Source organism: Larus michahellis, chromosome 1 (assembly GCF_964199755.1).
Source record: "Larus michahellis chromosome 1, bLarMic1.1, whole genome shotgun sequence".
In the NCBI taxonomy this organism is placed as follows: domain Eukaryota; kingdom Metazoa; phylum Chordata; class Aves; order Charadriiformes; family Laridae; genus Larus; species Larus michahellis.
In genome coordinates, this window is record NC_133896.1 from 22,596,857 (window position 1) to 22,624,423 (window position 27,567).

At 39.0% G+C, this 27,567-nt stretch overlaps 1 protein-coding gene across 4 annotated transcripts; it reads right to left on the minus strand.

Moving 5' to 3' along the window:
• Nucleotides 1-2,686: 2,686 nt before the first annotated feature.
• On the minus strand, nt 2,687-27,456 carry TUBGCP6 (tubulin gamma complex component 6). Of its 4 annotated transcripts, none has more exons than XM_074591289.1 (27): nt 27,369-27,456; nt 25,898-26,705; nt 24,237-24,400; nt 22,705-22,915; nt 22,041-22,214; nt 20,891-21,012; nt 20,484-20,559; nt 19,504-19,613; nt 17,552-17,643; nt 17,313-17,452; nt 15,454-15,603; nt 14,686-14,767; nt 14,520-14,608; nt 14,224-14,339; nt 13,448-13,586; nt 13,242-13,358; nt 11,680-12,991; nt 11,212-11,267; nt 10,794-10,986; nt 10,352-10,520; nt 8,856-8,997; nt 7,525-7,719; nt 7,127-7,259; nt 6,680-6,893; nt 5,355-5,554; nt 3,877-3,937; nt 2,695-3,535 (listed from the first exon to the last, which is right to left on the minus strand). In XM_074591289.1, exons 2-27 carry the CDS (start codon nt 26,642-26,644, stop codon nt 3,514-3,516), a joined length of 5,226 nt encoding a protein of 1,741 aa, XP_074447390.1. In that variant the 5' UTR covers nt 26,645-26,705; nt 27,369-27,456; the 3' UTR covers nt 2,695-3,513. The 4 variants fall into 4 exon arrangements, 3 of the variants coding, with proteins under 3 accessions (XP_074447300.1, XP_074447390.1, XP_074447188.1); XR_012587526.1 differs by having other exon boundaries at nt 3,064-3,535; nt 3,877-4,527; XM_074591087.1 differs by lacking the exon at nt 3,877-3,937 and adding an exon at nt 4,365-4,527 and having other exon boundaries at nt 3,064-3,535.
• Between the last annotated feature and the right edge of the window lie 111 nt (nt 27,457-27,567).

Here is a 27,567-nt window from a genome sequence, read left to right on the forward strand (position 1 = left end):
TGTTGCTGATGATGGCGAAGCTGTGCTGGCTCCCAGGCCCGGATGGTGTCTGAGCAGGTTTTCCATCCCCGAGCAGCCCCCTGTGGTGGTGTGAGCTGGGCGCAGGAATGGGAAGGACCCTGGGCTGATGTGGTGGGCAGCGGTGGAGCTCAGTCGTAGGCAGCTTTTACCTCCTCGGCCGCGGTGGGCCAAGCAGCTGCGCAGGGAGGGAGGCTGGCTGCGTGGGGGCTTCCATCTGGCCCTCTGCCTTTCCCTGGTGGCTGTCGGCCAGGAAACCTTGTATCTGAAATGCTTTTTTTGTCCATTAATCAATTCAGCACCAGGACTGGCATTGTAACACTCCAGTTAACTGGCTTCTCCCCTCTGTTCTCTCTTGCTACAACCCCCCCAAAAAGGCGCTCCATCCACCCTTTAACTCTTTCCCAGAAGCAGAGATAGCAGATCCCCTCATTAATAACTACGGAGCCAGGGCAAAAGGACGTCAAGGAGGGAATGCCCTTCAGCTGCCTCTGACACTGGGAGCTGAGCTGGCTGAGGGGCCTCCACCCTTCAGCCTTTAATTAGGAGTTACCAGTGCCAGAGTGTGGATCAAAATACTGATTTGTAGACATTTCTGGATGACTTTTAGTCCACTGCACTCAAAAGTTTTATTGTGCATAAAAGCAGGGAGCTACTGCAACCATTTCTATACTGAAGTGCTCATGTAACACAACAAAGTTGGAAGTTAGTTTTTTCTAGCTTGAGGTCATTCTTGGTATTTCCTAACTGGCCTTTCTAAACAAGCAGTATTTTCCAAAGCAAAATTAATTTAACTTTGTGCAGTGTCTGGCTGGACAGGATGGAGTTAACTTTCTTCATAGCAGCCTGTACGGGGCTGTGTTTTGGATGTGCAGCTAATCCAGGGCTGATAAGACAGCAGTGTGTTGGCTACTGCTGAACAGCATCAAGGCCGTCACTGCCTCTCCCTCTGCCCCTGCCCAGGGGTAGGTGAGAAGCTGGGAGGGGGCACAGCTAACCCGAACTGGCCGAAGGGCTATTCTGTGCCCTGTAACGTCATGCTCAGCAATAAAAATGGGAGGGGGGGGGGAGAAGAAGTTTTCTTCATTTCCATACTTTGCTCTCATTTTTTTCTAAAGGCTTTTGTCTGTAAGGAAGCAGTTCATCACTGCAAGCCTGCACCTAAACTCTGACCTCTGCTGTTACATTTTTCACAAGCTGCATCAAAAAGGATCAATTTGGTAAAATGATCAGTGTTACAGAGCTGGGTGTGAGGACAGGGAGTGTGAGACAAACAAATCCAAACAGCAGCGTTTGAGCTGAATCAAAAGGATCACAGAACAACTGAGGCTGGAACGGATCTCTGGAGATATCTAATTTTAAAGCACCACCCCCCAAATTACTATCTTTATAAATGTTTGAAACATAGATGTATGAATGTGGCAAAAATACAGGGGGATTAAGAAAAAATAAAGCACTTCCAATTAATTTTAAGAGAAACTACTTGTTTAACAGCAGTTTAGTGTATCTATCTTTCACCACCAGGAGGGATGAAGTACGCGCCAACCAACTGTAGCAATGCAGGCTAGTTTTATCACGCCGTACCAGGGAATCTTGCGTTAATATGCAGTGGGACGATGCAGAGCGCTACTCACAGCCTGCATTTGAGAAGTCTCTGATTTGTAGCTGTTGCTAATCTTGCTAGCCTTTTCCTTCATCAGATAGGACTCCTTTAGAAGTCAACAGGCAGAGGGCCGCTCCTCTTGTGTAACAGTGCCAGGAATTTAATTCAGGTGCTCTGAATCACGTTTTCTCTCTTCCCTCTTTCTACTCTCTCTTCGCTGCCTACATCAAGGGCCAGCTAAGGCACCTGAGGCATTTCGGAGTGCTGACTGCAGGCAGGCGGTGTGGACCTCCTCAGGAGTTACACTGGGTTCATGGGAAAGCTAAAACTTTGTCTTTTTAAGCTTCCAACTGTCATGCCAAGCGCCGGGGGCAGCCACTCACTCCCTGCAGCAGCTGCACGGCTGCTCTCTAGTGGGGAGTCGTGCCTCAGGACAAGGCATCAGTCTGCATCAGAAGGCAAGCTGGCACTTACACACCTGGCCTGGGAAGTTCCTGAAGGTAAACAACCAGCTCTCCACCTGCCCAGGCAACAGAACAGTTCAATCTGCAAGCCACCTGCTCTTTCAATCTCCTATTCTGTAGAACAGAAGGAAGCTAGTTAATTACATACAGCACACATAACGAAGGCGTGCATTACAACTGTGCGTTACCACATTCTTACACTGACTTTGGTAGCAGAGCAGGAGCAGAAACACTCAGGTCAACTTTACAGTTGCTATATTCTGACTCTAATGCTTAATTTCTATTTCAGAAAAAAAATAATACATAAAACTACCTACACATCATCAGAAAATAATCATATTCAGTACTGCTAATATGCTAGTGGTGCCTATACTTTTAAATAAGTGGCCATTAATCAGACAATGAGCTCCTGAGGACTAGATCCACATTTTAAGGGACTGCAGAATCTCAAAATCAACGTATTGCAAAGCTGAAAATTTCAAAGCATACTGTCTCTCTAGAACATTTTCATCCCATGAAGTAAATAGTTCAATTGTGTCTTTTCACAATATAGAAAGGAAAAAAAGAAAACATCAAGGAGAAGGAAAATCATTAGCAAATTGCAAATGTGTAGTCAGAATCTATTTGGAATCAGATTTGTTTCACTTTAGTGATGCTGAATTTCCATTTTATCTGTTTTACATAATCACCACAAAGTAAGGTGTAAGGTTAAGTGAGGGATAAAGAAAGTTTGGCACAAGTGATGCAATAATTACCAAGTGCTTGAATAGTCAAATACTGTACCTCCCAGGACACAGCCTCACTGCAAGGTGTTTTTATCATGCCCCCTTCCACTGTGACCAATGGCCTTGAAGAAATCAGTTACGTTGAGATTGAGAATTAACAGCAATTTGAAAATAAAACACATCATATGTGTCTTAAACACACATTTATGTGTGTCTGAATATTTGTACCTCATACTCATCTCTCAACAGTTTTAGAAAGTATATGTTAATTTATTTCACATATGTGTATTTACATTGGAGGAAATTCACAACACGGAAAATACAACATTTACACATTCACAAATATACAGTTTTGCACTCTCTCCCCTGTCAGGACCAGGCACTCAGCTTCTCTATCTTTGCAATAATGACAACATCAATTCTCGGTAGATCAAAAAACTGGTAGGTGTGGTAGATTTTAAGAAGCATCATTCTCTGTATGTGGTGGTTATATACTTCAAGCTGTTAGAAGGCAGGTTATTTCACTGAAGAAAAATGCCTCTTGCATGGCATTTGCATAAGCTTCTATAAATGATAAGCACATAGGTTTGTTTCTGGTTTACCATGCTATCAGTGATGCTTACTCTATAGAGTTCAGTTATCCTTGTAGTAGTTATTAAAGTTGATTCGCAGTAGAAAGTCCTCCAAATGCGGTTGGTATCCTCTATTTACAAGCTTTGTTACCACTGGAAGAAAAACAAACCCAAAAAATAAAATAAGCTTCAACTAAGATTAGTATTCTAAAGTCAGTGTTGATAGTATTTGTGCATTTTAACTTAAAAAAAAAAAAAAAAAAAAGCAGCCTAATGCAGAAATCTGAAAACAATGGAAAAATGGAAACAAATGTCTTATTTTTGCATAAGAAAGGTTCAGGATCTCTTTCTGGAATTACAAAGTATTTCAAATAAGATTGAAGAGAAGGATTCTGTGTCAGTTCTAAGTGAAGCTGTATTATTCTAACAAAGAAATGCTTTCTCAAGCTGCTTTCACAATAAGATGGTATATTCTTATCATAATGTCAACTGACCAGGAAGCCTGTTTAGGTCCTCTGATGACCTCTGTGAAAGAAGAAGCTCTGCTGAAGTTTTCTTGACGAAAGTCCATTGTGAGAAAGAAAAAACAAAGAGACATTCCTGGAACAAACCCCTCAAGCTCGATGAATGAACAAACCAACTGCTCTAAACAACCTTAGTAACAGAGGAAAAAAGGCAATAGAAGCTCCCTACGCTCGTAAACATCCCATGCACTAGTATAAAGGGAATCAGCAAGCAGCAGTAGCATGCAAGGAAGACGGGAAAGTGTATAATTAGAAGTTAGGGCCTGAGCCAAAGCCATTGAAGCCCAGACTACTTTGTATTGGCTTTCAATGGATTCTGGATCAACCCATTGTGACAGAGAGCATTTTACAGTACGTGGTGACTGAAGGAACGAGTGTAGAGGAACAAGCACACATTTGTTTTGTAGTGCTTAATGAAGAGAGTGTAAAGAACTAGGTCACTCAGCAAATTTCCTTACGGAATGGTCTATTAATCTCTGTCCATGAAGCAACCATAGATCTCGTAGTATGGGCTTAGGTGGCTCCCAGAGGTGTTCTGACTTCCTGTAGAATTTGGAAGCAGCCATTCTAACTCATCCTGAAATATCTGTTTTTGGTCCTTTGACACCATTTTTGGACACCCTTAAAGAATAAAAAGGGCAGCTCATTTCCTGAAGAATAGAGTCTGACTAAAAAATATTCTAGAAAAATAGATCTAAGAAAAACAGTTGCACTTCCTTCAGGAGTTAAGGAATTCCTAAAAAAACACCCAAACCCCATGAACCACCTTTGTACTCAGGGGAAGGGTAAGTAACTTCTACTAAAATCACAAGCAAGATCTGAAAGAGAAATGGAAAGAAAAGACAGATCAACCATTTCTTCACATTATAGGCTAAGCTGACAGTGAGAAGAAATTTTATCACGTTAAAGGAAAAAACATTTGGAATGATGTGCAGGTGAAAAACACTTCCCTGGAGCACTGGATATAAGCTCTAACTAGTGCTAGGAGGAGACTCTCTGAGCTTTAGTCCAACATGGGAATCAGAATTTTCAAATCTCGTAACAACAGTAATACTCAGCTAACGCAGACATGTCTAAAATTACTTCTAAATGGTATCTAACTACCTCTCATTGTGGCCAATAAAAAGTTCCAGAACTCAATTCCAGAGAAAAGAAAAATGTGAGCACATAGATAGAGCTAAATACCAAATACTTATTTTGCAAATTAGCAAAAACTTATTGTCAGTTTTGGGATATCTGTTAGATTTCTTGTGTGGACATTTTAACTGATGGATGTGCAGATGTTTGCAAACCATGATAAAGCAGTTTTCATTTGGGAACTACATCTTCTAAAACACACTAAGTACAGACATTTTCCTACTTTTATCTTATACTTCCAAAACCTCCTTGTAATTTTTTCAGTTGTCAATTGACTTTTTCTTCTATCTAGAATTTATGCAATTTCTTACCTTTGAATAAGAAGTGGGAGTAATACTTGAAGGTATTGTATGACTGCTGCATCAGACCAAAGTTGGGATGAACAGCCATTTGCTTCCCTGTGTCGAAGCTCCACGACTGGGAGATCAGCTGGCTGCGGAACTTCAAAATGAGGCTGAAGATGCTATGGATAATGTTCATCACAGGGGCTGCCTTCTCTGTCAACAGACCCCTAACGGAACAAAAACAACTTTAGAAATGCAGTTGACACGATTTATTGCTTGTAGGGAGAAAAATACAAAGCGGTGACAATCCTTTAGGTTTCCTCTTCACTTGCTTTAAAAAAAAAATTCACGGGACTGCAGCCAACTGTAATTGATTTTAAAAAAGGTGCCTAAACCTAACATCATTCGCTTGCACTTCTAAAGAACTGATATTTGTATTGGTTTGTTTGATTTCTAGGATGATATCTGCATTTGCAAAAGAGATGACATTTAAAAACATTATCATGCTCTGAGTTTCCTTAAACTTTAATCCCCTCTCATCCCATCAGCTGGTATCCAAACAGTAACTTTAGCCAAATTTTTTCTTATTAAAACTGAGAGTCATGAAAGGACAGATTTCTTTTCTTGTTTATAATTTTCTTGTTTATAATTTCTGTTCTTTATCATCTCTTCTTCCTTCATGTCTCCACTTTATCATTCCAGTGTATACTCTTTAAGAAAACAAAAAAAACAGACCTCCTGTCCTCTTATTCACAGCACCCTTCTGCCTCATATATGGTAACCAAAGGGCTAAGAGCTTGTGATTCCTAAAAGACAGATGTCTCTTGCGCTGCTCATAAATCTGGACAGAGGCATCAGGTCACATTTATTCCTTCAAAGTCCAGTCCTGGTCACTGCACATTTATTAAAAGCATATATAATGTACAGAAGAAGCATTACAATCCTTGAGCAAGGCTTACTCGTGCACATTATTCATGCTGAATGAAACAGCATTCATTTACAAAGGCTATGACAACGATGGGGTGAAAGAAAAACAGAACTGTGGCAAGTGTGCCCTTAGTTTTCAGGTTAGAGCTGTCCTGAGTGGACTTGAAGATTCCAGAGGCAGGGTGAACTGGAGCTGGAAGCAACTCCAAGGAGTCTGGGGAAATGAAGAGGACAGGTAGCTGAGGAAAAGCACCAAAGCACGGACTTCATACCGTGCCGTGAAGTTTGTTTCCCTTACTTAAACTTTCATATGTACAGACTACTGAGTATGTCAGGTAGAATTCACTTCTGCACAAATACGTTAGGCTAGACTGGCAGCTCCGTTAACTTAAATATATGAAGCAAAAATAAGTATGGTAGCTTGCCTGAAGATTGCTTTGTTGAGGTATTCAGCGTGTGTTCTGTGAATTTCTTCCAGGTTGCCTACAGAAGACAGTTTGTTTCCAAATTCACACCATGTAACATGAAGAATCTGATTGGCAATGTAACCTTGAATAACTTTCACAAAATGCTGCATTTCATGTTTATACAGCTGGAGCTGTCGAAACTGAACAGAATTTGATGCACTACTCACTAAAGCTGAAAATAAAAACAGAAATATATTATCATCAGCACCCAGGGAGACTGCCTAAAATCAGATTTTTAAAGGAATGAAGGTTTCTGTCAGTAGAGTCTGTTTAAAATGCCAAGGAAGTTTCTTTTAAAAATTGTGGCTTTTGAAGCTTGGCATGACTGTTCATAAGTGATTGTCTAGCACAGGGTGCTAAAAGCGTTTTAAATAGGATGCTCGCTAGTTCACTCATTATACTTACCAGTGCGTTTTAAGTGAAACCAAACATCCTTGAGAGTCCACACCATGTGCTTCAGCTGAAGCAAAAAGGAGAAGATCTTGTTGTATTTGTTCATGCAGCTCTCAGTAATGACAATGTTCAGAGGCCAGTCAACCTAAAAGCAATAACAGTGCTATCATACCACATTTTTGTGTTAGAAGAACATTTCAGATACTTCAGGAACATTCAAATTACTGTAAGTATTTTAATAATGTAACGCAATGGCCAGGTCAAGTAAATCCTGTAATTTCCATTACACTTTTTTTTTTTTTACTCTATTCTTAAAAGTATTCCATTATTAAGAACATATTCACTCTACTGTGGTACATAAGAACCATGGTATAATTGCAGTACTACGACCTTTCTCCATGCTTTCTTACCTTGTACCTTAGCTCTAAGCAACTCAGAGCATCAGGCGCATTGGGCTTGAACACTTCTGGAAGGTACTTGAGGGCGAAAGAAAGATTGGAAGCAAGCTGGGTGTCACCATGAAGACTGTACTGTAATGCTTTATTTAGGATAGAATTAAGAACCAGCGGATTCAGCAATTCACCAGGTGTTTGTCCTGATCCAAGCTAGGGGTAAAAAACCAAAAATCCTAATTACACAGTATTAATAAACAGTCTTGGCTCCTGACCACAGGTGAATTAAAGCAGAATGGTAAAGTGGTGACTATCCTGCCTTGCTCCACTGTTCTGACTTGCAGTTTCTACTTCTGCCACAGGGATGCATAAACAGCATAAGAAGCAACTTCTGAACTATCCGCTGCTCACAGCATGCAGGTAATCTCATACCTGTACTGATTTATTTTGATATGTTGGACTGCAGGAATACAGCCTGCATCCCTACTGTAGGGATACAGCCTTTAGGCTTTAGTGGGGCCGAAAGCCAGCGACAGGACTGGTGTTATCCACCTGACTGCAATCTGCCTATCTCATCAACTCAGCACCCTCAGAAGATTACAAATAAAGCTATTCATCGAGTCTAAATCCCCAACTGCTTTCCCTAGTTGGGTCCAAGCCATTCTTAGGATTCAGAGAAATGCATTAACTATACATAGCTATACAGCCACTACCTCCACTGGCAACCAGCTGTATTAACCCAGGCTATTCCTCCCACCTCACTGTCTTCCCCATGAACACAGGGGTAAGTCATGAAAACACTGTCGCATCAGAGGGCCCAGCACTCTCTTCAGATGCCCTCCCCTCTGCTCTATAGGACATCTGAGGTAAGAATAGGTATTCTGCGACACAGGCTTTTCCATTGGATTTTAGCAAATGGCAACAGGCTCTTCTAGCCCTGCTGCCAGCAGATGGGAGGGGACAGAGCAATAGTGCAGCAGTTTTCCCAGAGAGAGTGAAATACCCTTCCATGACTGCTTATCTGTCAAAGTTTGAAATTATTATCTTTGATGTGCCAAATCCTTGTACTCTCTCTACTGCTGGAATTAGCAGTAGAAAATACTACTCTCCTCCTTGGGACCTCCTTGGGCATTGCCATCCCTTCCAAGCAAACACCTTTTTTGCCTCAGCCCTTACAACATTAACATAGTTCCTTGCTGTAAGACTTCTTGGCATGGCACAAAGGAGGAAAACAGAGCAAGCCAGGATTCTAATTCACACCGTTCCCTCATTCTTATCCAAATTAATCCAGAGGTGTCAAGCTAAAGCAGACAACCCAAAACCAAGGGTTAAGACAACAAAACAAATACCTTCTCAAACAACAGGTCACTGAGTGACTGAGCAAACTCCCCGTCTTCCATTAACAAAAAGTGTCTCAGTGCTTCAAAATGCTTCTCTACATTCAGTTCCACAAAGTAGTAATCAACTATTGCTTTGTTCACAAGAGAAACACTAAAAATAAAAACAAATAAAAGGTATTATTCTTACAAGCAACTCCTTCTTTACTGTTAACATTCAGCTGTGGCTACATCAGATTAATGCTCCAGTATCTAACTCCGATATCCAAGACAGGATGGTATTCACATAAGCAAAAAAAGATGAGACAAAAAAATCTTCATTCAGAACATATCTCAGAATTAAAAGCTACCACTTCATATAACTGGGTTTTGAGCAGTACTGTGGAAGTATTTTAAGACTGGCTATATATAATGATCTTTAGAACACGCTGCTGGGCCTGGAGCAACATTTTACCAATAGCCTTCTGTCTTATCTCTGTCACCTACACAAACAGATTAGGAATTATTAAATCCCTGAGAAGAATATCCTAATTGGTAAAGCTCTGACACTAAATATTGAGGGCAGGTCTATACTCCAGTTTGCAGTACAGTGTAGGCATTCAAGCTAGCTTTAAATAATTTAACTTGCATATCAGGGACAGGCTAATCCTGCCAGCACACAACTCAGGCTCGCTTACTTTGCTTTGCTGAGTACATGAATCTGTATACAGATCATGCTGGTAGCCAATCTGGATGTTTAAAACTAAGTTAGATAATTACATCTTTCTACAGTGCACCAAACTTTGCGTTTAGCATACTCACAGTTAGTAAATGGAATCCAAACTTACGAGATAGTAGATTCCAAAACAGGAAGCATTTCAACACATCTGTGAGTAACTGTTTTCATGACAGAAGCTAATTTTGTACATAATAACAAAAACTTTTCTTTAAAATACCATTAGATATACTAACAAAATGGTCCAACGCATATATGATTTCCCTATATAAACCAAATAGTAACAAGAACAGCTTCTATTTAACTTCAAAACAGCCTCGAAGCTGGAGTTCCCATAGAAACACAAAATACATCCTTATCAATATGCATGAGCTTTCACATAATCGAAAGATTATTCTTTTTCTCCCCTTATCTTTGATCTGCCAAATAAAAGTGAGCACAAACATTACAAATAATACACCTTCTTTTTAAAAGAACAAGGAAACCAATGGTGTCAAAACTACTGCTGCATAATGCAGGAGTCTGAGAGCAAACACTTCCCTCCAAGCCCCTGTATTTTAAATAGACGGTCAAATTTTTAATTTACAAATGAAAATGTAAGTTTATGTTACTATTTATAATGCAAATCTGAACTTTTTAGTTAGTAATGGTCCATCCACTGAACCAGTTCTGGGAGCAAAGAGAAAATTTAAGCGAACAGCTCTATGCACAACTCTTGTCTCAAGAAAGAACTAATAAAGAACATGATGTTAATTGCTAAATTATGGATTCACTATCTCTAATGAATACTCACTGAGATACAAGTGGAGCAGTAATAGAACGCTTCATCAGCACTGGCAGAGACAAGAGCTCACTCAGCTGTACAGCTGTTTCATCTGTTGCTGACTGTACCATAGGATCCACAGGAAAAGTGTACGATCTCGGTATCACATGATGCAAGAGATGGGAAACTGGCAGTTCTGCTAAATTTAAAAATATATAAACATTGTATGTTATTATATTTAAGCAACTTGATAATCTGTTTCTATAAAACTCTACAAACCCCTCTAGGATAGAAAATCATAATGTGTCAAAATGTATTTCTCATTTTTGTGCCTAGAAGCAAACTGTTTGGCTACTCCAGTTCATAGTACTGGTAATTTACTGGAAATTCAGGTATTTTTTCTGGCACTCAGCTTTCTTGCTCAAGTTTACCACATCTTCTATTAATCTACTGTTCCAACAGTTCTACTCACACATCAAATCGTAACTATCTTGATATTTTTCAATACAATACTGATCCGATAAGGCTTTCAAATAAGCTTGTTCTTTCTTCCATGTATCTTCCTCTCCCTCTTCCTCCTCCTTCGCCTTGGGAGCATTAGCTTCAGAAAATGAAGTTTCCTCAGTCACGGTATCTTTTGGAATTGCTTTTTCAGGTTCTTCTGCCTAAAACAAAAAAATGGTCAAATTTTATAGAGAAGCTGGCTTTGTCTGCTCACACTTAGTGTGTTCTTACAGGTAACTGACTAGTTGTTCCAACTGAAAATAAAAGAGCTGACATGTAAAAACTATACGGTATTACAGTGATTACTAGATTAGGACAGAAACTACCAGTGTGTTTACTCCTTCAAAGGAAAAGGAAGTCTTCTCAACAAATACTTCGTTTCTTACCTGTAAACTCTGTGAGGAATCTGGAGAAGGGTCCTTGTTGACCACATTTGCAATTACTGTAATTACAAGTAAATTAAAGAAAGCATGTACTTAGACCCGCTAATAATACTTAGTTCATACTTCAGATCTGCTCCCAAAGTTCTTCAAAATTTCTCTATAGACTACCAAAGAAACAATCATCCCAATAACTGTCCCTCCCCACAGTCCCACCCAGGCAGTTTCACGCATGTTCTCTACTTGAGATCACACGAGGTCCTGTTTTGTGAAGTTTCAGACTAGGATTTTTAATGCTCTGTTTCTTGTATATAGGAGACAAGACTAAGCTCAAATTCTTTCCTCTGAATTCTAACAGCATCCGACAAGTTATGCAAGGAATTAACTAATAAGTGCCCATTTTGAACATAAACATCTACAGTTACTTTCATGAGCCCTTAAACAAATGCTGACTGAATAAAAATTTTATTTTACCTTCTTGTTTCTCTTCCATTATATTTTCCTTTTTGTCATCTTTAACATTAGCATCAGTAAATACTGGAACACTGTCAGATGACTGCAACTGCGGCAAAGTCTTCTCCTTAACTTGTGACGTTTTTGCTTCCTTTCTGCTCCCTTCATCAGGAGGTAATTCTTCACTGTACAGAAGTGTCTGAACTGTGGAGTCAGATGAAGGACCCAAAATGGTTTTACGATGAGGTATTGGATCATTTTCTGTAGATGGGGCCCACTTCCCTATTTGGATGCTTGACTGAGATGCGTGACCAAACGGGCTCCAACGAGATTTCAAAGGCTCTGTGTCTGAAACCAGTTCTCCAATTTTGATGTGCGACTGTGAAGCATGCCCATGGATGTTCCAACGAGGTCTAGCTGAGACCACCTCTGACACATTTTCACCAATTTTGATATTGGCATCAGATGCATGACCATGGACGTTCCATCGAGGCCTTGTAGAAGCTACATTTGACACATACTCTCCAACCTTAATATTGGCTTCTGAAGCATGTCCATGAATGTTCCACCTAGGCCTTGAGGGCTCTACTTCTGAAGCATATTCCCCAATTTTAATATGAGCTTCAGAAACATGCCCATGAATATTCCACCGTGGTCGGCTAGATTCAACTTCAGAAGTATAGCTGCTGATTTTTATATGGGAATCTGAAGAATGCCCGTAAGGACTTGAACGTGGCTGATTAGTGTCCACATGAGGTACATATTCTCCCACTCTAATGCTGGCATCAGATGCATGTCCATGAATATTCCATCGAGGCCTTCTGTACTCCACATCACATACATTTTCTCCAACTCTAACACGTCCCTGCCAAGCTGCAGACGGTCTGAGAACTGTATTAAAATCATACTCATTTTGCTGATGCAATGGTGCACTGTCTTCTTCCAGCGCTCCTCTCAAGACAGGCTGATTTTCACTTACCTGAGACGTCTCAGAAAGATCTGAGTTAATATTTCGGAATGCCTCATCTAGCAAAGATCCTTGTACGCTAATAGCAACACGTTGTTCATCTTGTGGCTTTGATAAGAAATCTTCTATATTCACATTGGATTCAGGCAAGGAATCAGCACTGTACAGTGGACTGCATGCTTTCTCTGGACTTTGGAGACTGCTTTCAGATCCTGCTGCTTTAGGTTGAAAATGCTGATCAGCATTATTATTTGTGGGCTCTGGCATGGGCAGTGCATTGTCAGCAGAAGTAGCATATTCCAGTCCAGGTTCAGATTCTTTTCTGCCAACTGTCTCATCAGAATGCAGAGGTTTCACAGAAGACACCTAAAAAAGAAATACTTACTACACTGCATGGCTAGTCACATAATCAAGCTACTTATTAGGGCGCCACTTTATTACAAGTAAGATTTAAAGTTTTCCAATTTTTCAGATGTACTACAAATAATGTGATAACTGCTTACCCTGCTGTTACAGTGAACCTTGTGTTTACTGAACTGAAATGAACCATGAAATGAACTCCCTCGAGGGAGACTTGGAACAGCAACCTGCAGTTTATGTAAGAAAATAAACACACCTCTGACTGTGGACCTTTCCCAACAGGGTTTTTGTCTAAAGCCAACTGGCACTGTTTATAAGGAAGAATATCTAATTTTCTCCTGTAGTTTCCATCTGGAAGTTTTTCAAGCATTTCCTGTAAGTAAAAATGACAAAAGCAAAAGTCTTTAACTACCCAGTACCAAAGTTTCTAAATCACATTTCTTAAATCTTTTCAGGAGATACCTCGATGCGTTTTTGATCTTCTAATAGAAACTTAAGACGGGCTGTTTCCAACTTGTGTCGCTGGATTTTCCATAACGCTCTTTGTTCCCTACGGGCTGCATCATCAGAAAGTTTGCTATAATGGTCAATTAATTCCTGCCTAAATGAAGGTAAAAATAAAGCTAAGTTAGAGATTTTCGCATACTGGTTTTCATCTTCTAAAGAATAAGACCTTTTAGCACTTCAGAACTGAGAAGCAATTTTTTAAAAGTAGAAGCCAGAGGTGGAAAAAACAGGACTGTATTCTTAGTCAATATGTATTTCTGTAACTATTCTTACTAGTTCACTCATTTATCTTAAGTATTTTTAGATATAGTGGAAGACAGTGGAATACAACTAGATGCACAATAACAGCAATTCAAATAATTATCAATCTGACTCCTCTGTCTGCTTTTTACTTCTGCTTTGACATACACATGACCATTTTTGCTGTGGGATCAGCTTTTAGCACAGTTAATTTTTTTCCTGAAATTCTGATCATAATAAAAACCATACTGGCACAAATCAGTGGGTCCCGGATTTTTGGGCCACTGACCATTCCTACATCACAAAATTTTGATTAGCTCATGGATTACCAAAAATCCTTACATCCATCTTTTAACTGGAAACATTACCTTTGTAGAGCAATGTCTGGGAACTGCTAGTACCATAAATTTTAATATACGATAACTTTTTCTGAGGTCTTTCTGATGGTTTTGGAGTATCCAAGTTTTGGGAGACTACTCAGATACATTTACCTTGCCTTCTTTTCCAGTTCTTCTTCTAAAGCTTTCAGTCTTTTTTCTCTCTCTCTGAGCTCTCGGGCATAGCTGAAATCATCATCAATCTCCTCTTGCTTTATTGCAAGGCGACGCTGCATAAATATTTAACACTTTTAAAAGCCACTCTCAATACCAGCTGTAACACACACATCTGCAAGAAGTTCTTATTTGTACCCCATGAGCTATTCATTCAACTGCAGTACAATAAATCAAGATATCCTTTCAATTATTTGCCCAAGAAATACAGCTGGCCTTTACACACACAGAAATACCTCTTGGTCTTTTGCAAACTGCTCTTTCAATTTCTGAAACTGTTCCCGTTTCTTTGCATCCAAAGCCATTCGTTCTGATATTTGTCGATCTGTATTACAATATAGATATTGTTAGTTTACATTAACAAACCCACTAGAAAACACAGGAGACAGCACTGCGACTTACCATTAATGGCTTTTAGTACTTTGCTAACAGTTTCTCGTGCATGAACAATTAATTCTTGTTTGGCTATTTCCATGCGCAAATCCTAAAAAAAAAAAACCAACCAAACAAAAATAGAATCATAGAATTGTCCAGGTTGGAAGGGACCTTTCAAATACAGGTGGGATTTTTTTCTATTATTTTAGACTTGCAAATACACTGTTGCAAAGAGAGGTGCACACTTGATAATGGTTATTAATCTATGATTACCATACAGAAATATGAATAAACCAATTAATTAAATGGAACGTCTATAAACAAATACTGAAAGTTAATATTCCAGACCTTACAACAAACCAGATCCATCTGATATATACATTATATTGATGGCATCTGAAAGAGAGAAGTCTCCTTATAACGAAAAGAGTTCTGAAGAAAACAATTAGCTATGCAAATTATAAAAAGATTCTGATCTGGTTGTCACATTTGTTAAATTAGAATCTAACAATCTTTTCAGTACTCTTCCAGTAGGAGGACAAATCTGCTGCTGCAAAGAACTAAGATGGAAGTCCAAAACTCATTTAATACATGCAAACAGATGACAACACACCACCTATCCTTTTAAAAGCTATATTAAATAAGTTTATTTGCTGCGATAACAATTCAAACAGCAATTGACCAATGAAAAAGTTCTAACGAAAATTACAAATTCTTTCAAAGTTATAACAAAAATGAAAAATTAGTATTAAAAAAAATCCCAACAACAAGGTCTTTATTCTTTTATTCATTTACCTTTTCCTCCTTGCTTATGGAACTGTATCGGGCAATTCTTTCCATTCGACCTACGTACACTGCACAATCTCTCTCTATTTCTTTCAGTTCCTCAAGCGAAAAAATAACTGAAATCCGGGGAACAGGTATATCTGACCAACATATATAATGCTGAAAAATGAGAAAAATGAGAAATTTCCTTTTAAATACTTTTTTTAAAATTGTAAAATGTTAAGATTATAAACTCATGTTATGTACTTTTTCTTAACTTAGCAATGCTTCAAGACACTGAAACAGGATCTAAAATTTTTATTATCAATTTTAGCATTTACATCATTCGAAGTAGGAGACAGAGATATATCGTTCCAGAACCTGGATCACAGGTCAAATTCTCAGGGTTCCCACTTTCCCACTGAATTGGACAGGAATCTAAAATCTGATACATAACATTTATAGTAGTCATGTTCTAAATGACTGAAAGTTTGCTTTTCTGAATATCCAAATTAACTGAGTCTGAGTAACTCAGCGCTGAATGCCTCTCTCCTATCAAAAGTTCGATTTTGTTCATTTATGTTCCCCACGGATCCCCACTTAATAGGAACTGTCTGGAGCATATCTAACACACACCTACAGGAGAGCGCTCTGTACCAGACATCTCTCTCAAAAATATGGCCAGTTCACATTGCAGAGTACTTGTTCTCTAAGTATCTTAGGTCTTTCTGCTCCACACCAGCATCCCTAAATCTCTGAAGCTGTTCTATGCAGTACAGAAAGATAAGTGAGCTATATAAAAAGAAAAGAGCCCACAAGCATGGTCACACTGGATTCCTCAGTCTACTGGTAAAAGCCAGAAGACGGGATGCCCAGAGCTGCGTTCCTGGGACTGTGTTAGCCTTAGCAAAAGGGAAGAGCCAGCTGTTTAGGGCATTATCATGGAAAGGGATGAAATGTGACTGGCACTCTCAGACAGATGGAAGAGGATTGAACCCGGGTGCCCCGCATCCTGGGGGAATGTTCTATCTATTAAGATACTGGGTTAGTAACTGATAAAGCTATAATTTATAATGGAAATAATAGCTGACACTGTTTTATAAAAAGCCCAGTACTACTGGCGCACCTGAGTCATGATTTGAGAATGCTTATCAGAGCAGACTCAGGAGAACTTGCAGAGGGTCATCTCATTTGAGACATTATGTTTATGCCCTATATCTGATATCAGGTATCTGATACTGAGCTGCTCAGCTGTGTCAAGACTGGGCAGCTCTGATCTTAAAAAGAAAGAGAATACTAGTTACTGGAAAGAGTGTCTACAGACTTTAGGCACCTCTGTGATTGTTTCACTGTTAAGACATATATAGAGAAAAGGGACGACAAAGTAGTCTAACATATTTTTCTTATCAAGGACAAGACTTGTTCTGCAAAATATGAATAAATAGAACTATTTAAGCACTTCTTGGAAATGTAGGGATAGAGCCAAAATACAAGAGCTATGCAGAACTGAGTCAAGACCTGGTAAGTGAGGCATCTTTAAACCAAAAAATAGCAGTATGAGTTGTGCGAAAAATGGAAGGCACTTGCTTGGAAGCCTAAAATGTTTCTGCTTTCAATACAAAAAAAAAAGAAGAAATATAGTACGTGCGCTGGATATGATAAATTTGATGCTGTTCAAAATTTCTACTTCTGCAGTGAGGTTTTAGCAATTAGAGTGGATAATCGGCTCACAAGTATCTGAGAGCAAGTAATTGCCTTTCATGAATCAACATCCTACTTATGCTATACCAGTTTTCAATAAACGAGCGAACTTGCTAAAAACCTAGAAACTTGCTCTAGAGAGACACGATTTTGTCAATGTAACAGGAAGGAACCAACCCAAAACTTACCCTAGGACAGCACAATTTCAGCAAGTTTATGGTTTTCCCGCATATGTACACATCATTAGCAATATGTTTAAGAAATACGGGGACACAATCTTCTACTTCTTTTGAAATCAAAACATAACCATGAGTCCAGTAATGTTTATCTACACATACAAAAAAAAAAGATGAAAGTATATCTTTTTAATTATGTAATTAACAGCACAAATTATATGAATTACAAATGCTCCATATACATACCGTACCTCTGAAACAAAGATAATCCTCATTCACCTGGATCATAAATTCTCCATAAACATCTCTGAATACACCACTGTATACCCAATCGTAGATAAATCTAAAAAAAATATATAATTGTACAATATTGAAAATCAATCCACTCGCCTTCTCAACTTTATTATAATCAAACAATAAGTATATTCTTTAAAACATCAAAACACGCAGGCTATACGCAGGATAAAAACCAGCAATTAAGTGCTGTCACATTGATATTTAAAGATACACACAGGTTGTGTCTCTACAGTTTTCTTAGAATAAACCATCTTTATATAGAACATTTCAGTGATAATTACTTAAGATGAAAGAACATTGCCTAAATTAAAACAAAGTTTTTATTTCTGTATATTAATTTACTAAGCATATATTAAAAATTTCTAGAAATCTTTGCGGCAGATGCAAAGCATAGGGAGAAATAAGCAGGAAGGATTTATTTTAAAGAGAAGTAACTTTATCAGGGAGAAACTGAAAGGGTATAAACCAAAGATGCAATACCAAGCATCTTTTCCCCAGACCTAGAGACATTTTTAATATACTTGCAATAATGAGAACTACTATTTTGGAATATTTTTTCATGTTTTTTCACAATTCCTCTGGGTGAAACCAAACTTTTGAAGAAATAAAAAAAAATAAAATTATCTGAAGCTATAGATAAAAAGGCTTGGAGCACCTTGAAGCTAATCTTTTCTTTTCTTACTAGTTGCAATACTATCAATGTTTCTAGATGTTGTGTCAGTGTAACAAACAGGAAGCATTTAGCACAGGAACCACCATTCAATTTTAAGGTTGTAAGTAAAAAGTTAAGAACTTTTAAAGTGTTAAATCTGATCTTTCAATGATTTATGTGAGCAATAACTTGTATTATTTAATTTCTTTCAGGTTAATAAATGAGTGGGGTAACACTTTCTGCACATAATGGCAGCCCGCTTCCATGACAGCCCTGATGTATGATTGATGTTTCAAAAGAGATCTGCAACAAATTTAGGAGTCAATGCTCTAAGTATCACATACTAGTAAGCATACTTTTATATTTTTTAGGTTCCTTGTGATGCCATGACATCCTGCCCTTGCCATTTCAGAAAACTGACTACCTTCTATAAATTGCAGGGCAGGAGCTGTGAAGATATTTCAATGAGTCTTCTGGTAAATCTGAAATTAAATTTCTCTGAAGAACATTTTATTTGGAAGGAATTAAAAACAAGAAGGGTGGCCATGGGAGGAATCTTAAATTTACACCATTTTGACAGATTTGTGTTTTCTCTCTCTAGTATCACTCCATCTATTAAGCATCATTGTAAACTGATGGCGGACTACAGCTAAAATCCCTATAAATAACTATTAAAAAAAATTTAGCATCTCTTCAGAAGTCTATAAACTAACGATTTCCAAATTGATGTCCACTACTTAACAAAACTGTTTCAATCCAAGGAACTCTACTTCCTACTGTTAGCCACATCTACTTAATGAATAACAGATTTTTTTTTTTAATTTTTGCTCACAAGAAAAAGAGAGTGGAAATAAGCACGAACTTTCCCAGTTTGTGCAACACCAAGAGAAACCTGTTAGCTGCCAGTTTCAGGACTTTACTACAGGTATGAGAAAAAACATAGAAGTTGTTTATTGAGTCATACTCCAGCATCAATTTCCAGTACCAGCAGCAAGAAGGAAGTCTTTCTTACATGTATTTATTTACTAATCTAGTCACATATAAAACCCTTGTGTTGCTACTAAGCTGGAAAAGAGAGGGAAAGAGGATTCAGCAACATGAATTAATTTTTATATGTATTTTGCAGATACAGCCATATTTGATATTTTTTCTGAAAACGTTAAAAGCCATTGTTAAATTAGTAGAGTTACTCACCAGATTACTAATTCAGAACTGCTCTTAAACACAATTATGCAGAGCACAGTATGCACGCACCTTGTGTATGGTTCACAGCTTGTCTTCAACAAAGACAGAAGAACTGGATAATGCTCATTGCTACAGTTGTTGAGAGCCTCTTTGTACAGATACGAAAGCAATTTAACACCCTAAAAAAATTGGAAAATATTCTAATATTAGGCAACAAACTTCACTACAACTTTAATAACAAAAGACTCATAAGTACACTGCTTTACGTGTTTTACTAGACACAGAAGGCAGGATTGTTCAGCCTGAAGAGAAGGCTCCAGGGAGACCTTACACCAGCCTTCCAGTACCTAAAGGGGGCCTACAGGAAAGATGGGGAGGGACTCTTTATCAGGGTGTGGAGTGATAGGATAAGGGGTAACGGTTTTAAACTGAAAGAGGGGAGATTTAGATTAGATATTAGGAAGAAATTCTTTTCTCTGAGGGTGATGAGACACTGGCACAGGTTGCCCAGAGAAGCTTTGGATGCCCCATCCCCAGAAGCGTTCAAGCCCAGGCTGGATGGGGCTTTGAGCAACCTGGTCTATTGGGAGGTGTCCCTGCCCATGGCAGGGTGGTGGGAATTAGATGGTCTCTAAGGTCCCTTCCAATCCCCAAACTATTCTATGATTCTATGATTCATCTCACTTCCTCTAGCTACCTGCTACCTCAAGCTCACTTTATAGTCACTGAAGGGAAACAGGTGTGTTTAGAGGTATGTTTAGAGTTGGATTAATTTGACTTGCAACAAACACTGCCTTTAGAATGCAGTGAAATGCACTGTAAGGCTTATTTTGGATCCTTTGTTTATTTTAGGAATTGAAAACACAGGAAAAAATTCCAAATTTTAAAATATCTGGAGAAAGGATCATGGTATTCTAACTGGAGGTCCAAGGTCATATCTTTGGTAACAGAGAGACAAACACTAAATATTTTATGTAAAATCCTACCTAATTTTGAACAATATTAATGTTGTAACCCAAACCAAACAAAAACAGCAAATTAATTATCACCGTGGGAAATGAAGCACCAGCTCCACCACTGATCCCCAGCGCTGTTGTTCCTATGCCACAAAGTTCAGCTAAATACCTAGAAAACAATATTAAATCATATGTAACAATTCCAACCAGAAGTCTCTGAGATCATAGTGATAAACTTTGCTAAATTTGAATGTCACACAACAACCCTACTATATCAGCTGAATGATAACAGGGATAACAAAGAAAATTAATATAAAGACCTTACATGTTTTCCCTAGAATCTTCTGGATATAAAGAAATCTTTCTGTAAAAACAGAGGAAAAATACTGACAGACCATGTAAGAATGCCTGTGTAACACTGTCTCTTTTAGTGTATATGGAGAAACAGATTGCAATTTTTCTGATGTGAAAAGCTTAAATATTTAATATCATTCTCTTACCGCAACTGACGACCTAATTTTCTGAAGAGAAAGCTGATCGTCAGAAGACTTAAAGTAGGAGGTGTTGACAAAACACAGGCTCGGTAATACTGAAGATACTTCCTCAGCCCACTTGTGAACGCCTAGTATCAACAGAAAATATATAGAGTCTTACTGTTAAAGCTGTTAATAATCTATGTCTCAAATCAATTGCATCAGTGTGAAAACAAACCTTTTACTAAAATAATTTGCATATGCAGGTAAGAGGGACTTGTATACCAAAGCAAGGGGAAAGCACGAGTTCATGCAACTTCAGACATTCAAATTGGCCAGATGGCTCCTCTATACTCTATACATCCAATGCATGGAGCCTGTACCCACACACAGTATAATAAAATATCTTGGTTCAGCTTCTTTGAATTGCCCTTTGAGGAGCTATTCATTGTCTAACAGCTATAATAGGAACCTAGGGAAAACTGTTTCATCACTTTCATGCCTAAACTGGATACTGGAAAAAACTCAGCTAGAACTTTTTTTAACAAGACAGAGATCTTCTTATTCAATTTCTGTTAACATTGCTGTAAATCAAATCTTCAGAAAGAATACATTTTCATAACCAATCCTAACTTAGTTCTATGGATTAGAAAGAGATGAAATAACTTGATATTACACAGTGTACATGCAGTTCAGCATAATACACAGAGGACTGACAGGGAAAATTTGCACTTAATTCTGAACTGAGAAAAAATTATTAAAGCTATTAAATATATTTCCCTATTTCAGTTTTTATTTTTTTTTAAAAATATATATATATACACACACATACTGTATTAAGAAAGTTCTTGTATTTTAACTTTATACATCTTAAGGCATAAACATGTAATGTTTCTAAAACATCTAAAAATAAGGTTACTTTAGTCTTCAACAGAACAAACAAATCACACTTCAGGTAACGAAGACCTTTTACTACATGTTTCAGTGCAAGCAACTCCCCTAAGCACCCAGAGCTGTGATTTAAACACAGTGGCACTGTTCATTGCTGACCTGGAATGAGCATTACACTTAAAATGCTTTGCAGTTTTGCAGAACAAAGAAACTCCGTCTTTACACAAAATCAGTTACCTTCTCTAACTGGACATTAAATCTAGATGATTTAATACGATTGTTTTACCTGAAACACAAGGCCTTTGCTGTATGAAGAATCTAAAACCGGCTGAAGAGAAAAACGACTCAGGCGTGTGTAATAGGTTCCATACTCTGCAACTTCTGACAGCAGGTTGTGCATTGTCTCCGGTGAAGTTCCAGACACATATACCCCCTCCTTTATCACAAATGTCTGAGCAGCCTAAAGGGACATAGGAAGCAAAAAAAAGGCAGATTCAAATATTTCATAGCTGTATTCTGATTTAAAATAGCAAACATTTATACACAAAAAGCAGACAAAATTTTTCACTTTAGATACTCTGATGACTGAGGCTATATAGCTAGGACAGTGTGATAAACTTATTAAACTGTAGCAAAATTTCAGGAGTATGAATAGTACTTCCAAATATACAGAATAAGACTCATTATCTAATTCCTTAAAGAAAATCCAATCTACAAAACTATTTGCACACCTATTTTCGAGTATTCATAAACCTATTTTCACTTAGAGGACTACAAATACTCTTAGCCTATTGCAATAACATCATTATTGCAATATATTGCTATTAGGTCACATTCAACTTTTTAACAGTATCTGCAACTGCAAGATCTCAAGAGAAATATATGTATTGAAGAGGAAACCTCTACAAAGAAAAAAGACGCAACTAAGCACAGTTAAAAATCTTCCATACCTGATTGAGTGAAAATGTAGTGGATACCACACCAATGAGGACATTCAAGACATCCTTAACGAGCTCAGGTTCTTTCATCAGCACAAGCTGTGGAAGCTGAAGTACAGTATTACTAAACAGTTGCAATTCCCCTTCTCGAAGTCTGTAAAATTTGTCAAAAGCTTCTCTCCCGGCTTCAGTAAGATAGGGTTCCTCTTTTTTACCAGGTGGGCTGTGTCAGAGTAAACACAACATTACAAAGTGATTATATGCAAAGAAGGAAATATATCTCCTAAAGAAAAAAAGGCATTTCAGAATTTTACACAGCCACTGTTGACCACAGAAAAAGCTACTAGTAATATAGTACATTTTCAAGAGAATGAGCATTCTGTCAATGAAACTGTAGCCCAAACTCAGTACAGTGAAGAAATAGGTAGATAATTTGAACATCAGTTCAGAGACAGAAACCTTGACAGACAACTAACTACCAGCTGCTTCTGTGGCCTTCCCTGATGCAGTTTTCTCATTAGGAAAATGAGGTCAACATATACCAGGGTTCCAGGGTCCACGACTTGTATAATGACTTGTATTAACACATTTTAGCTCTTCCCAATGAGGATCACTATCCCCTCCAAAAAAACTTCTCTTTCTAATTCTTTCAAAAATTCTGAATTCCACTAGCATGTATCACATGAAAACTGTCAGGCATGCGGTCTATATTTGACTCTAAAGATCCTTACAGTCTAAATTGCAGCAAGAAAAACTGTCTTGTACTAGGAACAAAGCCAGAGTGTGCTACAGTGGCTTTGAAAAATCAGATCAGGGAGTTGCTGACTTTCTGAGCTTCTCAGGCTCACAGCTGAAAAAAGACTGTATGACACTGCAACAGACACATCACTAGATTATTACTTAGAATTACAGAAAACATACAGCGCAGTTTCGCCAAGAATCAGGCTCACCACCATCCATCAGGAATGTAAGGAAGATACCTGCCATACCTGCCTTTTTTTTTTTCCTTCCATTTTAGGGAAGCAAGGAAGCTTTAACAGGGCTATACAGAGCATTCTCTCAGGAGATGCATCTTCTACTCAACAGTCAAAAGTCTAACTACACCATCAAGAAGTCTGTTATAACAATTTCTGATTTGGTTACAGAGAGGGAAAAGGAATACAACACTACAATTCTGGGAGATAGGGTTTAATTATTCTAGTGCTCTACAAGTACCACTTTCTCTTTCGAAACTGAAAATATGGAATCATTTTAGATTGAAATAAATTGCATAGTGCATAAGAAGTCAACTTAGTTATAAAAATGCTGCATTTCACACAAACAGCAAGTGTTCCCATAATCCCTTCAGTGTTTTTGACAAAGATGCAATCTGAGAACTAGACCTTTATTCCGTTCTCAATCATTAATGCATTATATTGAATTCTGTGAATTAAATATGAACATTTCACTATTTATACTAAGGCCACTCGGATCTAAGATGACATGCACCTTCATACATTTGCATATGATGCATAGTAAGTTTGCCAGTAACATCAGACACATACTATCCAATTCTTTCCCAACATCGTCGTTTGCTGGGTCCATATGTAAGCACTGCATCCCACAAGTCTATGTCTGGAGTCATGCTTGGCTCTGACTGAGAATCAGGAGTCAGATTGGATGCTGACTGGAATCCCTCATCTTCTGACTGGTCTATACTTTGGGGAACCTGTCAGAGAGAGTTCAAATGTTATATATGAAAACATTTTACTGAAGAAACACATGCTAATAAAGAAGATGTTCTGCTATCCAGTGACTCTACATATTCAATACGCATCATCCACCCTCCTCTTATATCTATTTTAAGTTCTTCCTGTAAGCACTCTTTTCATTTGCTAAGTCTCTACAGTATTAATGCCTATACGTAAAACAACAATCACCATCAAAATAACATACTGAGTTTGTCAGTGTTAAACTTGAAACTTACTCCTTTGGTAAGCATATAGTTCCACAAATTGACAATCTGAGGTCTGGATATTCAACAATATGTAACACTAATAAAATCATACTGCTCAGTATTTCGTTTGGGCAAATGACCCAGGCCCTAATTCTTCAGATTTCAAATAATTTTGTTAACTATGACTAACATAATTTGTTCCCTTATGCTTATTAACATACAGAAAATCTGCAGGTGTCCAAAGAGCGCATATGCCACATCCTCAACTCCCACTCAACAGGAGTTGTATATGCAGAACAGTACCCAATTTTAGCAAACAACAATCACACCCACATATGAAGCAGCATGTTCTTCAAGAAATTGCAAATTTTCCAGTCTGATGGAAAGAATACAGGACTTACTCTGAAAGGTTCTGCTTCCCCTAAGTTGCAACTTACATCCATATGTGCACATATGAATGGCACAGGGGTTTTCATTTTTAATGTGTCTGCCTTCAAGTTTCAATTAAACCCCCGAGTTAAAGGAAATGCAGGAACTATTCATATGTTAAGTAGAGGGAACAAAATGAGGATTAAAAGTACCGAAGTATAAAAAATCTACCTAGACACAATAAAAATGGAAAGAAAGAAAAAAAATCCAACAAATTTACCTAGTACCTCTTTGAGAGTAAAACACAGCAAAAATAAACAGAATGGACAGCAAAAGGGGGAAAAAAAGACACAGTATATACACTGAAAAGGTAAAAAGACAGTGGAAACTAGGAGGCTCAGTGACATACAATAACTGAAAAAAACCTTTTAAGATACAACAAGCCAAGAAGAAAACACAAGAAGTTAGGTAATGTAATCTGAACAGCAAAACACATACATTCAGACAGGAACGCTTATGCAGTCAGGCAGAACGGTAACAAGTAAGCAACAACACAACAGACTTCAATATACAAAGCAGGCAAAATTGCAAGCTAAAGATTACAAGGTGGGGAAGGCATAGATATAGCTGGTAAGGGCTTAACTTCATAAAGCCTATGGTCACATGATGGTTTTGTACACTGTTATAGGACAAGACCAAGGTTTGTGTTATCATACATCTCTGTATCCAAAAAGCTTAGCTGGTTCTCAGCAAAGAAAAGGATCCCTGCTCCATATTAAATTCCAACACTGTATGCTTCTATTACAAATTAAACTACTACGTATGTTTTAAACTATAGTTTCAAAGTGGCATATTGAAAGCATGCATATACTCTTAAGTCCAAAACAAATGATACCATACTTTAATTGCAAGTCCAGACAAATCTGCATTGTCAGGCACTGGTGGTAAATCCAACTTGATGTCCATATCATACGTACGGCTATGGACAAGAGCACCAAAGAGGGAGACCCGTGTTTCTTTCTCAAACTTGTCACCAGCAGGATAGTTCTGTGAGAACATCCCTATGGCAGGGAGTCCAGTGCCAGGTGCAGCCTCCATTATCTGAAGCGTCTTTTGAATTGTGTCATTGAACTGACATTCTTCATTGGTTATTAGAGATTGTATATCAGCTTCAAATACACTTACATCATAATAATCATAACCCTGATACTTGACATTTCTCCCAACATATTTGTTGTTCAGAAAATAGTCCCTTTTTTGTGGTACAAGCTGAGGAGGACCTGTTCCAGCGAGCTGTACTAAGAGATCCAAGACAGAATTAACTTCAGTAAACGGTAAGCATTCCGTTGTTTCCAGTTCCTCCACGAGATTCTCCAGTCTATCTGCTTGAGCACCTAGGCCACCAACCCTCAAGTTGAAAGACAGCATCAAAATTTTGTTTTTCACCGGAAGCCTGGAAACGTTTGATTGCAGCTTACGAGCCTCATCTTGGAAAAGGTTTATGAACAGAGCATTATAAGCAACCCTTTTCAGATTTTGCTTAGCCCTTTTCTTGCTGATCTTCCGCCTGCCCAGGTGGACCTTCCATGGCAAACCTGTCAAGTGCGCTTCACACAGATCATTGAACAACTGCGTAATGCTCTCCATTTCAAATCAACTTGTCAGGTTACAGCAGCTACAGTCTGGGTCTCTGGTTTCATGCAAAGACCTGAAAAACAGCAGGAAAAGGAAGAAACACTCGTAACGTGTATGAAAAATTGATGAGCATGCTTTAACTTCAGGGAAGACAGCCCAAAATGAGAGAGAACTGACCTAGCACATATTTAGGACATGAGCTATAAAAATAACACTATGACTTTGATCACAAGCAAAGTGATGGTGGTGCAAGCTTAATTCCAGACACCCAATTTTGCTTGGTAGATGCAAATAGAACAGAGATGGTTGTCCTGATCTAACACAGGACGCGTGTGGAACACCCGCAAAAGCTTCACCACACCAGCTCTTCTTAGAAGACCCCTGCCATCTCCCTCCCACCTGTCCAGCGCCCTCAGAAGCCACGGGGCCACCGCAGAGAGCGGTCGATGAGATGTGGGCAAGGAAAGGCGGGTGCTGATGGTGACAGGCAGCGCCGGGCTGGCCTGCGCGACACCGGCCGTCCCCGGGGGGCGGCTCTGAAGCACCCACCGAAAAGGTGGGGGGGTGCCGGCAACACCCCGGCGGCGGGGGATGCCCACGGATCAAGCTGGGCCCAGCTCTTCCACCCCCCGAAACGCCTACCAGCCTCACCCCTGGCCCCCTGCCAGGGCACCCCGACACCATCCCCTGCACCGTCCCGCCGCCCCCGGCCCCTTCCATCCTCCTCCGGCCGTACCTGAGGCGACTCCCCGGGGACTGGCGGGAGCGGGACGCCGCCGCCGCCGCCTCCTCCTTCCCTCAGCGCCGCGCGCGGCCCCGCCGACGTCACCCCAGCGCGACGGGCCTCGGTGTGGGGAGAGGCCGGCGGCGGCGGCGGCGCTGGGGCGGCCCGGGGCGTCGCGTCCCCCTGGCCCCGCTGTCGGGGCCTGCCCTCG

What these genes read in the sequence shown, in the direction of transcription:
- TUBGCP6 (XM_074591087.1), bottom strand. Translation starts at nt 26,644, where the DNA reads ATGGAGAGCATTACGCAGTTGTTCAATGATCTGTGTGAAGCGCACTTG. An exon ending in AAGATCAAAAACGCATCGAG is followed by an intron (nt 13,359 to 13,447) that starts GTATCTCCTGAA and finishes TTTTACTTACAG; the next exon opens with GAAATGCTTGAAAAACTTCC. An exon ending in ATTCCTCACAGAGTTTACAG is followed by an intron (nt 10,987 to 11,211) that starts GTAAGAAACGAA and finishes TTTTTGTTTTAG; the next exon opens with GCAGAAGAACCTGAAAAAGC.